The following is an 18,260-nucleotide window of genomic DNA, read 5'->3' as shown; positions in this document are numbered from 1 at the left end:
GCATGGAGGAGTTTAATGATTACGCTTGTTTAAGCTTAATGATTAAAACCAGCACAGATGTGTGTGTTGGAGTGAGTTATCGCATGCTGTGCCAGGTGTGACATACACCTGTGTGGGTGTGATGTCGCTGCGTGGCTGGGTGACCTGGGTGTGTGCACACCTGGTGCTGCCCCATCCGACCCCTCCCGGGCCTGGCGTGGGAGCAGGCAGCTGTGAGCACGGGAAAGCGGCTGCCAGGTGCCAGGTAGGTGTATGGAGACACAGAAATGGCGGCTTTCGGAGTTGTTTAGTCTTAGAAACTCTCTAAGTAGGTCGTAATTTAGAGGATGTGGTTAAGGTAATGTTTGGCAAAAAGCACTGGCATTGTACTCTCCCCAGGTGGGGAATGGCAAACTGCCCTACTACAGAAGGTGGTATCCTTCCTATAAATCACTGGGTACGATTTTCAGTACTTTCACAAAGGCAATTTACCTGTTAATTTTTTCTGTTGACCACTGGATCCCCTCTTTTTCAGCAAATTTAGGTCATGCTCTTTGATCTTTTCTCAAGGAGAAGCTCATGTAGGATAAAAAAGGCAACACAGGATGAGTGTCATCTTTGATACACTTCTTTGCCATTTTTATATTTTTCTGGCTTGGTTTTAATTTAAAAATACTAATATTTCTCAAAATATTATTAAAAATATTAATCACTCTCAAATCTGCCTGTCAAACCACCCGTAGAGTGGAGCTTGCTTTCTTACTGGTGTCTGATGTTATTGCTTGGTACTTCCAGTAGTGAAAATTGTTTATATGTCTTAAGCTGAATGTTAAACAGCACCCAGACAGGGTAAATCTCTTTGAGTCAGCAGGGCTGAATAACAATCAGGAGTCCTAAAATGGATGGATAGGGAAACCTGTGGTCCACTGACCTTCATTTCTACGTCATGTCACTATTCAAAAAGGGCAGGTGGGTTGAATGCATAATTAAAGACCGCTGAAGCTCACTGGCTCTGGCATTCTGGAACATAATAATGAAGAAGTCAGTACAATGGTTACTTTTTAAGAACTAAGCAATGAAAATATAATACATGGTTTTGCTATCAGATTCTGTTAAACAAACGTGGTTTGATTTGCTGAGTGTGATAAGCTTGCTTGCTGAAAGTAACATGGGTAGGTCTCTGTAAAGTGTTATGACTTCTCCATTTACAGCAAGGATGACTGGATAAAGTTCCATGGGCTGAAGTCAGACTTATCCTCCAAGGGTCTTTTCTGGTGTCTGCAGCTTTCTCCCTGTGGTTGCAGGTTGCCACAGACTGAAATTACCTCATTAATGAGGTAATTCATTAATTAATGAAAAAAGAGTGTACAGAAGATGGAGCCAGACTCTTTTCAGTGGTGCCCAGTGATGGGACCATAGGCAATGGCTGCAAACTGAAACACAGGAGGTTCCCTCCACACATCAGGAAACACTTTTTTAATGGAAGGTGACTGAGAAGTGGCACAGAGTTGGTTGTGGGGTCTCCATCCTTGCAGATGTTCAGAAGCCATCTGGATATGGCCCTGGTCTACTGGCTCTAGGTGGCCCTGCTTGAGCAGGGGGGTTGGACCAGTTTCCCTTCAGAGGTCCCTTACAACCTCAACCAGTCTGTGGTTCTGTGGGATTATACAAAGATGCAAGTCTCTGAAGACTTAACATCAGACCCTAATTATTATTTCAATGTCAGGTATCTGTTGGTCTGTTGTAGATAATAAAACATTAAGCAATTCAGATTTGTGTAATCCTCTTTAACATCTTAATATGCAACATGCAATTTTATTTCTTTTTTTAAATTTAAATTAACCCTAAGTGATAACAGGCTCTATGTGATACTAGTGTAGTACTGTAAATGCCTCTGAAGTCCCGGGTGGTTACCAGCATTCAGTGTGCTCAGCAGGATGACAGGTAAGTTCTTTGAGGAAAAGATTGAGTATGAGAGAGAGAGAGAGAGAGAATACAAGAGGCTCTTTCAGGGGACATGCTGAAGAGAGAACAAAGAAGACAGAACAGTACTGAGGAAAAGGCCAGGCTTCCAAGAAAAACATAGTTTACTGGTCTAACAGGGTAAAGATGTAGTTCTGGTTCTGAGGTTTACCTAGGAAGCAGTTTATGGAGACCTTAAAAATAGTTTTAAGAAGTTCATGGATGTGCTTCTTGAGCTAGAATTTATCTCCTCTTTCGGAGACATATTATTACATCAATTAATAAATATCCATTTTTTTCAGTATCTTTGTTTTTGGTGCCAAACCTGTGAGTTACAGAAACAGATACTTTTAATATATTTTCCAGTCTCGTTTACTTCAGTTGAAGAAGTTGAAGGAGGCGGTTAACTATTTAAAATGTAGTTATGAGGCAAATGCCTTTCATCCTTTCTAAATACTATAAGAGAATGAAAGAAACGTGCAGCATGCCGTTGTGCATTTTGTTTAGTCTGTGCCACTGGAAATACTGGTATTATGTCAGTGGGATGCAAAATGATTTCCAAAAGGTATGGGGTCAGAGCCACCATACCCTGACTCTTTTGTTGAAGCAGTAATCCCCAGTACCATTGACTGTTCTCACCTGCGTCAGTAGTGGTACAGCGCAAAACGTCATCTCTTTTTGCCCACATAAAAAATAATGAGAAGAGCAAAATGCATGATTGGTCAAGAAAAGGATGAAGGAATTGAAATTCTTTCGTGTAGAGGCCAAAAAGGAGACCTAAGTTTTAAAATGTAGAATTTGTCTACAAAGTTGAAGAAAGAACTGTTCTCCAAGTTGACTTTGAAGTCAAAACTCAAGTCTAAAATTGCAGCAAGGGAGATATAAATTTTAGATGTTAGAAAGAAAAATCTTTTTAGTGCTAAAGATAGTAGTGAAACACGTGAACAGATTGTTTTGGGATCTTGTGGAATCCCAGTTAGAAAGGTTAAAGCAAGTATTTCTTTAGCAAGGTTAAAGCAAGTGTTTCTTTGCGGAAACAGTTTTTCCTAACGTGTGCAGGCAGAGGGCAATTTTACAAGTTATGTTTTTTCTCTGATTCTAAGACATAAGTGCAGTATAAAATCCCCTTTGAACTTGAGGAATGTTGCACAGATTGCTATTCAAGTTTTGCTTACACTTTTAAAAAATGTGACTGGATAAAAATATTGTCGTGGTTTTGTCTAACAATTTATTCAGCTTTTGTTCTCAGTTCATCTAGAAATTAAAAAAAAAAAAAATCAATTGGTTCCTGGGAACCAGGCTTGAAGAAGTATATGTGCCCTGCATGGCATAAAAGGATTTTAGCAATATGCCATTTTTACCATTATGGTGCAAAATAATTTTAATGTAGTTTTTTCTTTTGCATATATGCCAGCTTTATTCATAGCCTTTACTTTCTTTCTCTTTTTATTCTTAATTATCTTTGCTTCTGAGCCATTGAATGAAGACTAAAAATTGTCTCTGAATACAGCTACTTTGCTTCTTAAGATAGCTGAGAGTGTTGTAAAATTAAAGCATAACTTTTGAATATTTGAGTGAAGTGAATTAAGACATAATTTTTTGTTGCCTGCTTCACTACTATACTTATTTAATTACTGGCAAGTAGGCTGTTGTCACATCCAAAAAAATGCCGAATGCAGTAAAAAAAATTTCCAGGCCATAGGTGGTGGACATGAAGCTGTATATAGCTGGAGTTCCGCTGTGGAAGACCTAACTAACTGACTTGCCAAGAGTAAAACATGAACAGAAGATGAGCGCTTTTGTGCCCTCTTCTACTCCTACCTCTAAAAGGTTAATTGCGTTGTAATTTTAAAGTCTGATTAAAGAGGTAAGTGAATGTACTTGAGATTCCTGTTTGTGAAACAACAGAAACTCTGTGAGACTTCAAGGCCAGGGTGAGATGGGAGGTGCTGAGCCTCACTTACAAAGAGGCAGTAATTCCTAGGTGACTGCTGTAGGCAGCTTTAAAGAGGCTCTAGGGCGTCCTAATGTGCATAACAACACTCAAATTATTAAAAGATGCCTTATTAGATCTAAGTTATGCATAATATGGATTATCCCAGGCTGCCACTTTCGTGGGAAAAGAAACTTATCAAAAGGATAGGTAAATATTGTCAGAATATTGATTTAAATTGTTGCTGTGAAACAAGCTGTTTTGATATTATAACCAGTTTAAAATTCTGCTGTGATTTTTGACAGGAAGAACCCTGTTGGTTTTTTTCACCATAGCACTAGCAGACAGCAGATGAGCTCTTGAAAGAGACTGTTAGTGAACTTAATGCAATTTCTTATATGTATTAGAGTTGTTACTGTTTACTGTTTTTACTTGTTTGACTAATTTGTTGAACATTATTAATTTCTCAGCATTAGGAACATAAAATAAGGTTGTTCAGACTTGGATTTAGTTGTTAAGATGCATTGAGATAATTGTCTGGTTAGCAACAGATTAGCATTTTACGGTCCTGCTTATTATGGCAGGATTTACTGGCAGCTCTTACAAACATCCTGCAGATCCACTTACGGTCTTTCTGCAGTCTATTGGAATATTTTCTTTTTGATTCTAGACCTCTGCCCTAAATAGGAGCATCACATTGATGTTCTTATTCCACGACTGGGTCCTGCTTTCATGCCACTGTTTCTTTCCAACTAAAGTTTATTTAAGCACATCAAAGTTCCTCATGGGTATTCGTCTCCTTGGGAATCACTGGATCAACAGAAGTTTGCAGCAGCACAGGGCAGCTTGTCAAAGCCAGGCAGCTTTTATTTGTCAGCAGAAGCAATTGTGGTCATAGTAGCTGCATCTCTGCTTCTCTGATCCTGTAAGAGCCTCTCTCCTTCTGAACAGGGTAGCAAAGCTCTCATCACACTATCCGCGTAGTCTTTTTTGTTTCAGCCTGCAGGTACATCTTTTTCATATACTTGTTTGCAAGCAATTGTTAAAAAAATATGTGGCATATATATGTTGCCATATATCTTTAGAAGAATCCAAGCTCCAGTACTTGCTTGTGTTTTGACTGTTCTTAAGTGGTTATGCATAGTGTCTCAGGTACTGCGGTCCCTTGTTCCCTTGTTCACATCATCCTACAGTGATTTGATATAAAAATCAATGTATGACCTCAGTCCTACACAACTTTTATGACAGTAATTTGACAGTTTCTCTGTATTGCGTGAAACAACTCCCAAACCTTTATTGTTCATACAGTTCTTCATTTATGCAAATGGGTTTATGGTACAGAATTTTTTTTTTTTTTTTTTTTTTACTTTTGTGGCTCCCCACCTTCTCCTTATTAATGGCATTGTAAAGGAGTCACAATAAAAGATTGCTGCATCCTAAACATCCTAGCTGATTTTGGTTTAACAATTGCTATTCATTGACAATAAAGACTATCTTACCGTATCTGTGCCTGTGGATATATGAATAATATATAAAATATCCAAATTTAGAGCAGTCCTTTGCTAGACAGGAAAGGTGAAGAAGGAGATACTTTCTGACTAGTAGTGCATTACTTTAGGCTGTCTGCTTTTATTTCTAGTCACATTATAGTAGTATGTTATCACAGCAGAACGTCCCTGTAGAACTTTTTGGAAACTCTCAACTGTTTTTTCTGTGTGTTGCTCTTTTTTTTCCCTGTAGAGCAGTACATGCAGATAAAAAAAAAAACCAAACAAACAAACAAAAAAACCCACCAAAAACAAACACAAAAAGCATTATTTAGAGTGAATTTCAATTTTTAGAGTCTGTGTCATCTTTCAGTTAGAGTCATCTTTGTATCTGCTGCCTTCTGTATTTTCGTACTTTAGGATTATGCTGGACTTGAATTTTCTTCTTCTGTGTAAACTAACAATAAAAATGAAACCTGAGTTTGTGAAGTGTTTTTCTTTAATTAGAAGATGAGAATTTTCTGTAAATGTCTGGCTGTTGAAGAGGCTATGACTCACGTCACTTTACAGGGGATTTTGAGTCACTGATGTAAAACATGGTAATGTCAAATGTATTGTGAAAGTTATTTTATAATTGTTGGGGTCAGTTTCATTTAGATACAGATGCTTGTATGGTTAGCTGTTACTGCCAAGAGATGAATAATAATATTTGAGTCCTGAACCTGTTCTTCTTTAAAAAAAGATATGTGTGCATGCCAATACAAAGTAGTGTAATAACATATTTTCATAATGTCAGATTATTTTATGTGAATTTATGCTTTTTTCTGTGAAACCTTAGCTATAAAAATCAGAATGATTGATGTAAGTTAAATCAAGACCAAGTTCAGCAGATTCCTAGTTAAGGTACAGTACTTTCACTTTTTTTTTCACTAATAGGCTTATTTAGCTTTTTTGAGTAAATTGTAAGTTCATAGAATAAAAAATGACTTATTGAACTCAGTATGTTTTATGAGCTACATTTTAATTGAATGCTCTCATTCCTTAAAAAAAAAAAAAAAGGAAAAAAATGGTCTTATTAGTGTGGAAGGCTGGCTGTTATGTACTTCCAACTTCTTTTTTAGGTTTGTAGGTGGAGAGCTGAATATCTGTTACAATGCTGTAGATCGTCATGTTGAGAATGGACGAGGAGACCAAATCGCCATTGTTTATGACAGTCCTGTAACAAATACCAAAGAGAAAATAACATACAAGGAACTTCTTGAACAGGTATGTTTGAGGATAACCTTGTTACTGAAAATGGCAGTAAATATTGCACATCAGGTAGATACTAGAGAGTCAGAAATGATCTGCCTTGCTAGTTTATTCCTTTTGCTGTACTCAGTATTGATTTATGAGCTTCACTACCTATACCCAATTATACTGTCTAAGAGGTTTTGATCTTCCTCTAGTTCTTCTTTTTCTTCTGGATTTTAATAATTTCTTTCCTAGGTGGTTAAATTTTAAACTTTTCTCTGTTCTTTTTTTTTTTTTTTCTCCTAACAGTTCTTATTTCATATTTAAAAAATAAAGCAAAGTATTAGTCAAGTCACTTGACGGTTGCTACGATGAACAAAAATACTGTTCCAGTAGAAATGAAGATGTGTACTTTGGCTATTCCGCACATAATTGAGTGTAGAAACTAATTAAATTTAACAGGGAGAAGGTCTGAAAAGAGCTGTTATCACCTGCCCCGTTGCAGGCTTTAGTGGGGGTGCTGGTGGCTTTCCACTAGTTTTCTGTCTGGAAAGTCTGTGGATTTTGACTTCCCTGTCAGCTGAGGTAAGCTTACCCCAACTGGGTTGTGAATACCCATTCAGATTTACTCAGTGCCTGCCCACGGGTTGTTGCCACCGTGGGTGTTTGCAGCCTGCCCCATTCAAGGTTCTCTGCTCTCACAGCCATCAGCTGGTGGTTTGCCCTCACACTGCCCCTCTGTTTAGCTGGCTTTTTTTTCTTCCACTTATATGTAGCGGTCGCACCTAACACAGAGGACAAAGAAATGTTGGAGTCAGAGTCATAGTCTTCCTTAATGTATTTCCATGCACAAGATATTTACATGTACATATAAAAATACGTGCTTATTTTAATGAAGTAATACAACATTTTAATGTAAATTATCTTAAGTGGACTCTCTCTGTAGAAATTTCCTCTGAAAAACACTTGAAAAGTAGCCCTAGTTTTGCTTTTTAAGCTTGGTGTTGGTATTAAGTCTCCTAAGCTTATGTCTCTATATTCTCTTAAGTGTATTAAGTGTCTTAGGATATGGCAGATTTGTGCAGAATTAGAAGGTTTTGCTAGTTGGCATACATACACATCCTTTCCTCCACATTTCCTCTTATCACCAGCATTACCAAACCAAATGGAAGGACTGGTTTAAGTTCATTGGGGGTATGTAGCAGAACTCATTCAGAAGTTCACGATAATCTTGCTGGTAGCTGAGCCCTATCTGAATATATGTTATATACGGTTTTTCAGTTCTCTGAAGTTTCCTCTTCTCCTTCATCAAAAGGAGAAGTAAAAGTAAAAGACGAGATTTGAGGTTAATATCTTGTTTGTTGAAGCTTTCTAGTCCACTCTTGTGGAATAAATTTAACTTGGTTTACCTGGTAACTGTTGGATACCCGATAACAAAGGTATTCACAAAGAGATTTGCTGAAGATGGGAAAGTCATGGGCTGGTGTATTTTGTATCATAGATCTTGGAGGGGCTAGGAGAGACTTTGAGAAAAGGTTTACCAAACCACTGTGGAGCGTGGGTGATGACGTTTAGCTCACAGTCCTCAGTCACTGCTTGTCACTGTGTTCTCAGCCTGCTCAGTGTAAGCTAAAAGTACTATCCTGTTGTTTTGAAATAGACTTTCAGTGCTCTGTGTGTTTCATGATAGGTCAGTATGAGTGCAGATCAGACGTATGACCAAAGTTGATGAACCTCCTGGTGGGGAAAGAATCCTTTTGCCTTCTTTCCTGAGTTCCTTTCCCAATTTAAAAGAGCCTAACAGTGTGTATCTGTTTTCAGACTGTTTGGACTGTCCACATTCAAAAAGTGTTTAGGAGTCTGTCTGGCCAATAAGCTGAGAGTGTAATGTGGGCGTCTTCTCAGAGAGGCTGCCTGTTCAAAATGTCTGTACAAGAGATCAGCACTTTAAGTGGTGGAATTCCTTCTGGCTTTTGGTAATAAAAGAGGGGTGTGTAAATGGATTAATCTGAAGTTATGTAGGATAATTGTGGGTCACAGACTGGGAAGATGCAGAGTTTTGTGGCTGGTTGGATCATTTGTTCCAAATGTTGGTGGTGGGGATGAAAAAAATTACATAGGTGCCTGGTTGGAGATGATATAGCTCCGTAGGGAGGGTGGGATAGCTTGAGCTATGTACATGGGAAGCCCGTTGTTTTCAAATTATCCCTATCCTTCTTACTTGTTGCACTGCTGTTCAGATATAAGAGCTACAGTGACACTGAAATTTTTAAGTTAAGCACAATGAACTATAAGTAATTGAGAGAAATGTTGGAAGCTTGTGGATGTTTAGTGCCCAACCTGTGAGAAACTTTTTTTTTTTTTTTTGGCAAAACCGGAATAGAGAGATTGCAGTATCATTTAAGCAATTCTTTATTAATGTAAATAATGTCAAGTTTAGTTTGTATTGATATTCTGTACAACTACACACTTGTAAAGTCTTGAGAATTGCAGTTAAAGTGAAGTTGTACATAGTGCATACAGTGGCATTTTATTAAATGTTGTTACAGATTAAATCTTCCAAATGCAGAGAGGAGGAATATGGCAAATTTAAGACACAATATTCTTCCAGAATGTACTGATTGGACTTTTTTTCTTTACTGATGCCTGTTGTAGGCCTTCAAATGAGGATTACAATGTTGGACTGAAGCCAGTGAAATAGGAATGTAGATGAAAGTTTGAGTATGCCTTGAGAGATTCTCTAATTCCAGTAGTGAGATGGCAGGAAAAGATAAGGGAGACACAAATTCTTTTAGAAATACTACTGAATCTATGTAGTATTAGGGAAGTATAAAGATACCCAGAAGGAATAAGGAGCAATGGCTTCCGTTCATTTAAAAACAAATTTTCTGATTGTGTTGGAACATAATTCCATTTTCAGGTTAAGGCAAAGGTTGTTAGGTGGGTGTAAAAGCCCTTCTGTTTACATCACTGAGTGTTTTCTCTAGAATACCTCACTTGCTAAAATGAAGTATCAAGAATTTGAGTCATATTATTTGCAGTTGTTGACGCTTGATAGATTGTGTACACAAAAGCAGTATGATTCTTTTCAGTAACAGTGCACAGTTAACATGTTGAATTCAGTGCCATAATAAATAACTTGAGTGCAGTAATGTGACAGGATTAGTAAAAACCAACACACCTCCAAGCCTCTGACAGCATTGAATGTTACAAAAATATGGATGAGAAAGAAGGGCTTCAGGTTATCAACAATTGGCTAGGATGTCATTTCTTCTGTAGGAAGGTTTTTTTCCATAATTACCCACCCTAAAAGCATCTTCTTCTGAAACAGCTACATTAGCCATTGTCAGTTTAGATTTATGTACATATCTGTCTTGCTCTGCTCATATCTCCTGTATATGACTGAGAAATCCCCCAGATTGTTCTGTTTCTAGTAGTTTTTCTCATTTTCATGCTTTACTCCATCTTCCTTCTTTGTCGTCTTCCTTGAAAAATGACCAATTCCTTCTTAGCTAGAAATAGTGACTTTCATTTCAAGATCTTTTTTCTCACAATTGTTTTAGAATCAAAATTAGAGTACAGACATAAAAATCCTACTGAATTTGATAATCCATCTTTTTGTCCTGTTTGTCTGGTGAAGCAACATTGTCTTGATAAAACTATGTATTAGGCTTCTTTTTTAATGCTGCTTTTCCTTATCTTATTTAAGTCTCAAATGGCATTCTTCAGTACATGTCCTAGAAAGATTTAACTGCGATGTCACTGGAGTAGCTTTTTGAAAATACCAATATTAGTATTCTTTACAGGATGCAACTAATCAGGAATTTACAAAGAGTGGTGTCTCGGGTTTTTCACATTCCACACAGACTTCCAGATGACACTGTAAAAGTCTGAAGAAGCAGCTGGAACTTGATCTCCCCTGACTGAAGATACTTATACTGCAGAATTTCAACATCAGCGATGCCTACAGTAATGTATAATTTGGTGCAGCTTGGGCAGATGAGTGAAGCAAAGCCATGCTGAATTAACTGCTCAGGCTCCTGACATTTCTACTGTACGTGGTTTGTGAGTTTTATTTTGGATTAGGTTTAGTTCCATCCTTTGAACTGAATGTCCCGTAGCTCACTTCAAAGCCATCTGAACATAGCTGTCCCACAAATCTCTGCTTCCTTGACTTGTGGATTCCTTTAGGAAGTGCCGTGCTCACCTTTCAGCTGTCTTGCTGCTGTGTGATTTCTCTCCCCATTCTGAGTGGGCCTTGTCCAAATAGTGACCTCTTAGGGGAACATAGATGCTGTAGGAATTGTGCAGAACACTATGAGCTGTCCCTCACAAATACTAGAAATTCCTTCTGAGGCAAATGCTTCTCTGGAACCCGTCTCTTCTGCAGAGTGAATGCATCACTTCTGATCACACATTAAATCCACGCAAAGCTGATAAGTATTATGAAATCCCCATCTCATCCCAGTCCCTCCTTGGAGACACACAGTCCACAGCTGATCTCCCAGACCAGGAAGGAAAATGCCCTTTCCCAAAAATCTCCACCTTCCTCTCAATCCAAAGAACTTCTTGGCATCTGAAAGAAGGAAGGAGAAATTACTGCAACTAACTGCAGTCCCAGCAGCTGTCTGGCTGTATGAGAAAGAAGCAGAATAGAATAGAATAGAGTATTATATTTCAGTTGGAAGGGACCTACAATGATCATCTAGTTCAAGTGCCTGAACAATTCAGGGCTGACCAAAAGATAAAGCATGTTATTAAGGGCGTTGTCCAAATGTCTCTTAAAGACTGACAGGCATGGGGCCTCGACCACGTCTCCAGAAAACCTGTTCCAGTGTTTGGTCACCCTCTTGGTAGAGAATCGCTTCTTAATGTCTGGTCTAAACCTCCCCTGGTGCAGCTCTGAACCATTCCTGTGGGTTCTGTCCCTGGATCCCAGGGAGAAGAGATCAGCACCTCCCTCTCTACTTCCCTTCCTCAGGAAGCTGTAGAGAGTGATGAGGATGCCCCTCAGCCTCCTTCTCTCCACACTAGACAAACCCAAAGTCCCTCCTCATCGGACATTCCTTGCAGCCAGTTCACCAGCTTTGTTTTCCTCCTCTGGACGCATTCGAGTACTTAACCTTCTTAAATTGTAGTGCCCAGAACTGTACACAGTACTCAAGGTGAGGCTGCACCAACATGGAATACAGCAGGACAGTCACCTTTTTTGAAAGGCTGGTTGTGCTGTGTTTGATGCATCCCAGAATGCGGTTTGCCCTCTTGGCTGCCAGGACACACTGCTGATTCATACTGAGACTGCTGTTGACCAGCACCCCCAGATCCCTTTCTGCAGGGTGACTCTCTCTCCCAATTTATACTTGTGCCTAGCTTTACTACACTCTAGGTGCAGGATCTGGCATTTGGACTTGTTAAATTTAATCCCATTAATCCTTGCCCTATGCTCCAATCTATCTAGATCCCTTTGGAAGGTGTCTTTTCCCTCAAAAGAGTCAACGGCACCTCCCAGTTTGATGTAATCATCAAACTTGTTAATGGTGCATTCAACTCCTGCATTCAGATCACTGATAAATACATTACATTGAACATGAGAGGCCCTGGGATTGAACACTGAGGAACACCTCTGGTGACCAGTCACCAGCCAGAAGTAGCCACGTTCATTAGTTCATTACATCCCTTTGAGCACTGCCCTTCTGCCAGTTCTTCACCCAGTGCACCATTAACCTCCTCGTCCCACACCTGGACAACTTGTTCAGAAGGATGCTGTGGGGGATGGTATCAAAAACCTTACTAAAATCCAGAAAAAACTACATCCACCGCCTTCCCCTCATCCACTATGCGAGTGACCTTATTACAGAAGGATATCAAATCAGTTAAACAAGACTTTCATCTGTGAACCCATGTTGACTGTGCCTGATGATTGCATTATTCCTTAAATGCCTTTCAGTAGTACCCAGTAAAATCTTCATAATTTTTCCAGGAACTGAGGCTAGCCTAAAAGGTCTGTAGTTTCCTGGGTCTTCCCTCACGCCCTTCTTGTAACATTGGCTAGCTTCCAGTCAGCAAGGAAATCATCCTGATTTATATTTTTTCTTTTTATTTGTGGAAGAGTGTCTAGCACCACTACCACCATGGGGTGGGTCCTTTATATGCTGCATTTGAGACAGTGTGGCTGGGGTTTTGTGCAGAAGCCCAGGGGGGCTGTGTTATCAAGGCAGGCCACGTCCATGGCTTCTGCAGTTGGTAAGGGCTGTGCCTGGCCCACAGGCGGAGCTGGGACAGGGCAGGTGGTCTCTGGTGGAGCTTGTTACTCCACAGAACTTCCCTCACAGCTCATGGCCCCTGGGGAATCATCTCTCAAAGTATAGCAGCTCTCACAGTCAATCCAGAGACTCATGCTGCCTTTTCCACAGCTCTGCGACAGTGCCCTGATTCTAGTTTTTTTTCCTTCCACGGTCCCATGCTCAGTACACTTACTGCCAGACTATCGACTTTGCAGTTCCCGTTGCCTGCTGTGGCAGAAAGTGGGCCAAGGGGATGTTCCTGCATTTTGTTTTGCAGGGGTCCTCTGGGGGTTGCAGTCATGTTGATATGTGCAGCAGTGTAGGCACATTTTTCCCTGGACCTTTCTCCCAGACTGTTGGTCCTGGCACCAAGGGTGTGGATGTCCTCATGAGCAGGGGGCTTGGCAGAGTGCTCTGCCCTGCCCTGAAGATCTGTTCAAGATCTCTGTGGTAGGGGCTCACACACCGTGCCACCTCTGAAGCATGGTTTTGCCACCTCTTCAAGAAGATGGTTTTCATCTGCTTGAAATGAATGCAGCACCCCTTGTCAGCCCTCTCCCACTTGGCAGCAGGCTTGACATTAGCAACAAGGTGGTGCATCTGCTGGAGAAGATTTTGTAGCGGTAAGAAAAGGAGCAATCACTAAGAAGAGTAATAGAAGAGTGAAGAGGCTGATTAAGGGATGAGGGAGAGCAGCAATGAGTACTTTATTTAGTAGTCTTGAAAAAATGACATAGTGGAGAAACTGAAGAGCATAAGGCAACATGCTGCCTCTGGTGTAGAGGAACGAGGATGTGACATGCTCTTTTTACACTATGAGATGCTCTTTGGGATGTTTCAGGAGCTCTGGGTATTTGAAGAATTCTTTTGTGTTTAGCTTGCATTGAAGGACTGGTGAGACCCAGTCATTGTTCAGCCCAGGAAGGTTTGAAATTCCTCTTTTGAGCACTTGGAACAGAATTTCTGTTTTAGTATCTTCTAAGAAAAATTCTTTTGGCATGGACCAAAATCTGCTTTTTGTAGCTACTGGGGACAGACAGGTGACTTACTTCAGAACTGCAGTACTTTTCCAAACCTGAACTGCTAATACAGGTGTAGTATTTGTTTGGTGGCTGGGTGAAAGTAAAGCCATGCTCTCTGGGGGCTTGTATTTGATAGAAGTGTAATTTAAGACCAGATCTTCAAAGCTGAAAGCCTACTTGAGTTTCTTATTATATTACTTGGTCTCAAGTGATTTTATTACTGAAGTGTCAAATATATTACAGTGATAGAGCAATCTTGAAAAAAAGCAGAGAAATAGCATGCTGCTAGGAAAATAGCAACTGTAAAATCTTGAGTGATAAAGTATGCTGTCTTAATGTAAACCATAAATGACAACACACTGTAACAAAGTGGCAGATCTCATGGCTTTTAACAGTTTAATGAAATGTCACTACTCAGTCTTCCCCTCCCTTTTTAGAAAGAGCAATTGCTTGGGTGTTTCAGGGTTTCCACATCAATCTTAAGGGCAATGTAAACCTGTTTTATGATGTTCCCTAGTCATCCAAATGGTTGCAGATAGAGATGGTGTTTTATTATGTATTATGTAGTCCAAATGCTCCCTGGCTGTCAGAGGATGAGGGAAAAGGCACGAAGAAAATCGTAGATACCCATGTGTTGTATTGAGTTATTGTCTTCAGTGACATTAAACTCTCTCGGGTGGAGAGGTTAAGTGCAGACAAGTTATTACTGGGTTTCTATGGGAGACATGTGTTTCCTGTTTGCAGCATATTCTGCTTTAAGTACAGTTTATCTATTATGAGTTTCAATAAAAATGACTTACATGCAGATCTCTGCGCTGTCTCCCTCCTACTGCCAAGTACCAACGTTGTATAGCTTGTATATAGGCACTGGGAGTCTTCTATTATAAAATTACTAATTATGATCTTTAAATTATGTCTTTTTCCTTTAGCAGGCAAACATTGCCTTTTTCATCATCATTAATAATTATAAAATAATAATAATGAATAGTAATAGTTGTCCATTTTGATTAACTACTTATTGCCTACTATCCATGCTTACACTGAATATAAAATTACTCATTAAATATTGTTTTCATTGCCTCTAGCCTTTTTCTCAACACTGTGCTTGAGAGTTTCACAAGCCGCAAAGAAAAGGATTAGTTTTCTCAATTCTTTGAGATAAGGTAATATTAGCTCTGTGTTACAATGAGTTTGCAGATTTAAATGTTTTCACAGTAGGAAGTATAGAAAATGAGTTCACCTTTGTAAGTAGAGTTGTTATCCTTACTTACAATTACTGTCACCAATCCTGTCAAGAAATGACTGTAAATACTGGTGGTATGGCAATAAATTCTAATTGTGTACATGTCCAGGCCTTGTTGATTTTTGTTGGGTTTTGACAGCGTATATGAGTTTCATAGAGTATTGATAAGTATTAGTAGTCTAGAATTAAAGATATTTTAATTTTAATAATCAGTAACATTTAATATAAGAGGTCTGTTACAAATCATTCATAGTCTCGGTATGACTTCACCTTATAAACATATGCTCTTACAGCTGAAAATAACAGCAGGGATTTATGCAATGTTTTTGAAAATTGAAGCTATGCTGTTATCTTCTGGTGCAAGCATGCATACTTGGGGCTTCTGTGTTTCCATTTTCTTAAACTGCCAGGCAGAAGTGTAGAAATACGCATAGTTTGATTGTTGATTAGCGGTGTATTTAATGCAAACACAGGTCAGATCCATGTGGAGCTTCTGGATGTTACTGTCTGAGGTTGCTGAGAGTCTGAACATGTATTCCCACTGAAGAGAGAAGCAGTCAGTAATGCTATATTATTCTCTTCAGTACATGTATCAGATAGGCTTCTAGGTATGGGTGTAATTGCCCCAAATTTTCGTGAATATAACCATAAAAGAAAGAGCCTAATGGCTACAAATCTCAGAAAGTAGCAGTGGTACTAGAATATTAAACTGGAATAAAGTAACTCTTTAAATAGAGAAGACTCAAATTTGATAAATAATATAAATGAAAGTAAAGCATTTCAAAGGAAATCTACTCTCCTGACTAGCTCATCCTTGAAAAAGGGGGTCCTTCCCTCCTGTCCTTGTTGCACAACATGTACTATTGGCCTAGGCTGCTCCCATTGCTTGCATTATTTGCTGGGTCACTGAAAACCTTTCTTACTCCTTCAGAAGGTTGGATATTTTATATTGTACAGGCAACATTCCCCTGCTGCTCTCAGGAGTTTGTCTCCCCTTTCCTTTCCCTCCAGTCTGGTAGCACCTGAAGAAAAGAGTCTTCATGAGACTGATTTTACTTGAAACATTATCTATGTGATATAATTAATAAGTAATAATGCAGTATAGGTAAGATGTGAGGAATTAATATATGAGCAGATTCATGTTACATTGATAGTGAAAGAAATTAGAGTGTTTAAACTTCTTATGTTTATTGTAGTATTTTCTAGGGAGTGGCAACTTCTTAAAGAAGAGTTTTACTACTGTAGGTAAGAAGAGTTCCCCTGTCAGACAGAGTAACTCCCTTGTTTCTGAACTTAGATTTGTATGTCTTCAAATATCTCAAGAACTTCCTAGAGAATTCAACTTTTTAGTCTTATCACTAATGTAAAACTATTGCAAGCAAAACGCCTGTTCTTGTTATGTCTGACTGACATGTAACCATGCTTACGGAGTATTACAGCTCATGACTTCATGGGATGTTTCTACTTCCGTCCTGTTTCCTATTATTAGTCTTATTTGTTTCTTCTTAGTCTACAGTTTTTCCTGTTAACCTATTAGCCTATGTTTTGTGCACTGTTACATACACCTCTGCACACTGATGTCTAATTGAAAAATTAAAAGGCAGTGAAGAGGTTTAGATACTGACTGTAACCCAACTGTCAGCCTCTGGACCTCGAAAGACCTCTGACAGCTGAGTTCATTCAGTTACTCTTGGGGAATTAGTAATTTGCTCCAGAAGATGCCACATTTCCATGCTGCGACAAGCAGGTCAGGACAAGTGCACAGTGCTTGTAGCAGGCTCCTGGGCTCACTCTGTCAGAACTTGCCATGTGGTGAACTGTCTGTCCTGGTGTACTAATGAAATATTCAATAATAGTTTTGTGACAAAATATTATACACTGTTTTATTAAGCGAGGTAATAAATATTTTCACATGGTGATACACATAGCTGACATTGCTACGTGTATGTGATTGGAAATCACATTTCTTGATTTCCAGTCGTTTTCTGCCATGCATAGTAGGTCTTCAGGCTTCTGCATACCAAAAAAGAAAATCTGAAAATGAGGGAAAAATGACTTTGTAAATCTCAATGTGTTTCTCTGAATTTGTATTTACATTTGGTTCTGAGTGTACGATTTATTGTCTCAGATTCTGAGAAGTTTACAACACTGTAGTAGGGAGACAATTACTACATATTGATTTGTGTTTTAAACTTAACTAGTTAGGACAGAATTTGCATATGAAATAGCCTGTTTACATCAATTCCTAAAAGCTAAAATGGAGAAATATAAGCAGTTATCTGGATAAAAGAATGAGTGATTAGAGTGTTGTTTAAAAATTTGCAAAACATTACTATTGATTTTTTTCCTCTAATGTGTAAAATAATTAGCTTCAGTCCGTTCTCACTTTACAAAAGAAAAATGTGTTACAGTGTTTTTTTGCAGAAAGGAAATTGTCCTAAATTTATTGAACCTGCATTGCATTGTTCATCAACTTTCCGTGTGATACTGGCTTGTCTCCATAACGTCCTGTGTCTGTTGTTGGTGTGAAGCTTGTTTTTTATGGGGTAACAGCAGATCTAGAGAAACTTTTCATATGTTGTGAATGTTTTGTCAGTACAGGTCTCCAAGTTAGCTGATGTCATGGTCAGACATGGTGTGAAGAAGGGAGATCGTGTGGTCATCTACATGCCCATGATTCCGCAGACAGTGTACTGTATGCTGGCTTGTGCAAGAATAGGAGCCATCCATAGCCTGATTTTTGGTGGATTTGCATCTAAAGAGCTTTCTGTCCGCATTGATCATGCAAAGGTAATACATATTTGCAACAACAAACACCATTGCATTAGTTACTCATATAAGTCAATGTCAAAAACATTTTTTTTTTCCCCCTGGAGAGGATAACCTTTCTCTTTGTGTGGCACACAGTCTCAATTCGTGTATAATACCTGACATTGTGATATGAACAAAGTACTACAGCTGTGCTGTGGGTGACACTTTTATAGCAGACATTGAGATAAAAATTTTGACCTCTTTTAAAAAAGTATGAGTTTAACATGCTGCTGTCTGTTTAGGGCATACTTTCTACTCCCATTTGTCAATCTTTTTCTAGAAAGCTTCACCTTAAAATTGGCTTTT

The 18,260-nt window shown here is 38.9% G+C and overlaps 1 protein-coding gene across 1 annotated transcript in view; it reads left to right on the top strand.

Annotated features, from left to right (window-relative positions):
* Positions 1-121: 121 nt before the first annotated feature.
* The window catches only part of ACSS3 (acyl-CoA synthetase short-chain family member 3), a gene marked incomplete at its 3' end in the record, with an annotated part of 72,256 nt that continues 54,117 nt past the window's right edge, over positions 122-18,260 (top strand). Inside the window, exons 1-4 of the mRNA XM_010085467.1 lie at positions 122-244; positions 1,880-1,923; positions 6,483-6,627; positions 17,745-17,933. Coding sequence (XP_010083769.1) covers positions 122-244; positions 1,880-1,923; positions 6,483-6,627; positions 17,745-17,933 — 501 coding nt within the window. The remainder of the gene's footprint in view (positions 245-1,879; positions 1,924-6,482; positions 6,628-17,744; positions 17,934-18,260) is intronic.

The sequence above is a fragment of the Pterocles gutturalis genome, unplaced genomic scaffold, assembly GCF_000699245.1.
Source record: "Pterocles gutturalis isolate BGI_N339 unplaced genomic scaffold, ASM69924v1 scaffold6560, whole genome shotgun sequence".
Lineage (NCBI taxonomy): Eukaryota > Metazoa > Chordata > Aves > Pterocliformes > Pteroclidae > Pterocles > Pterocles gutturalis.
Note: the sequence above shows the minus strand (reverse complement) of the source record. Positions and strands in the feature narration are given on the sequence as shown.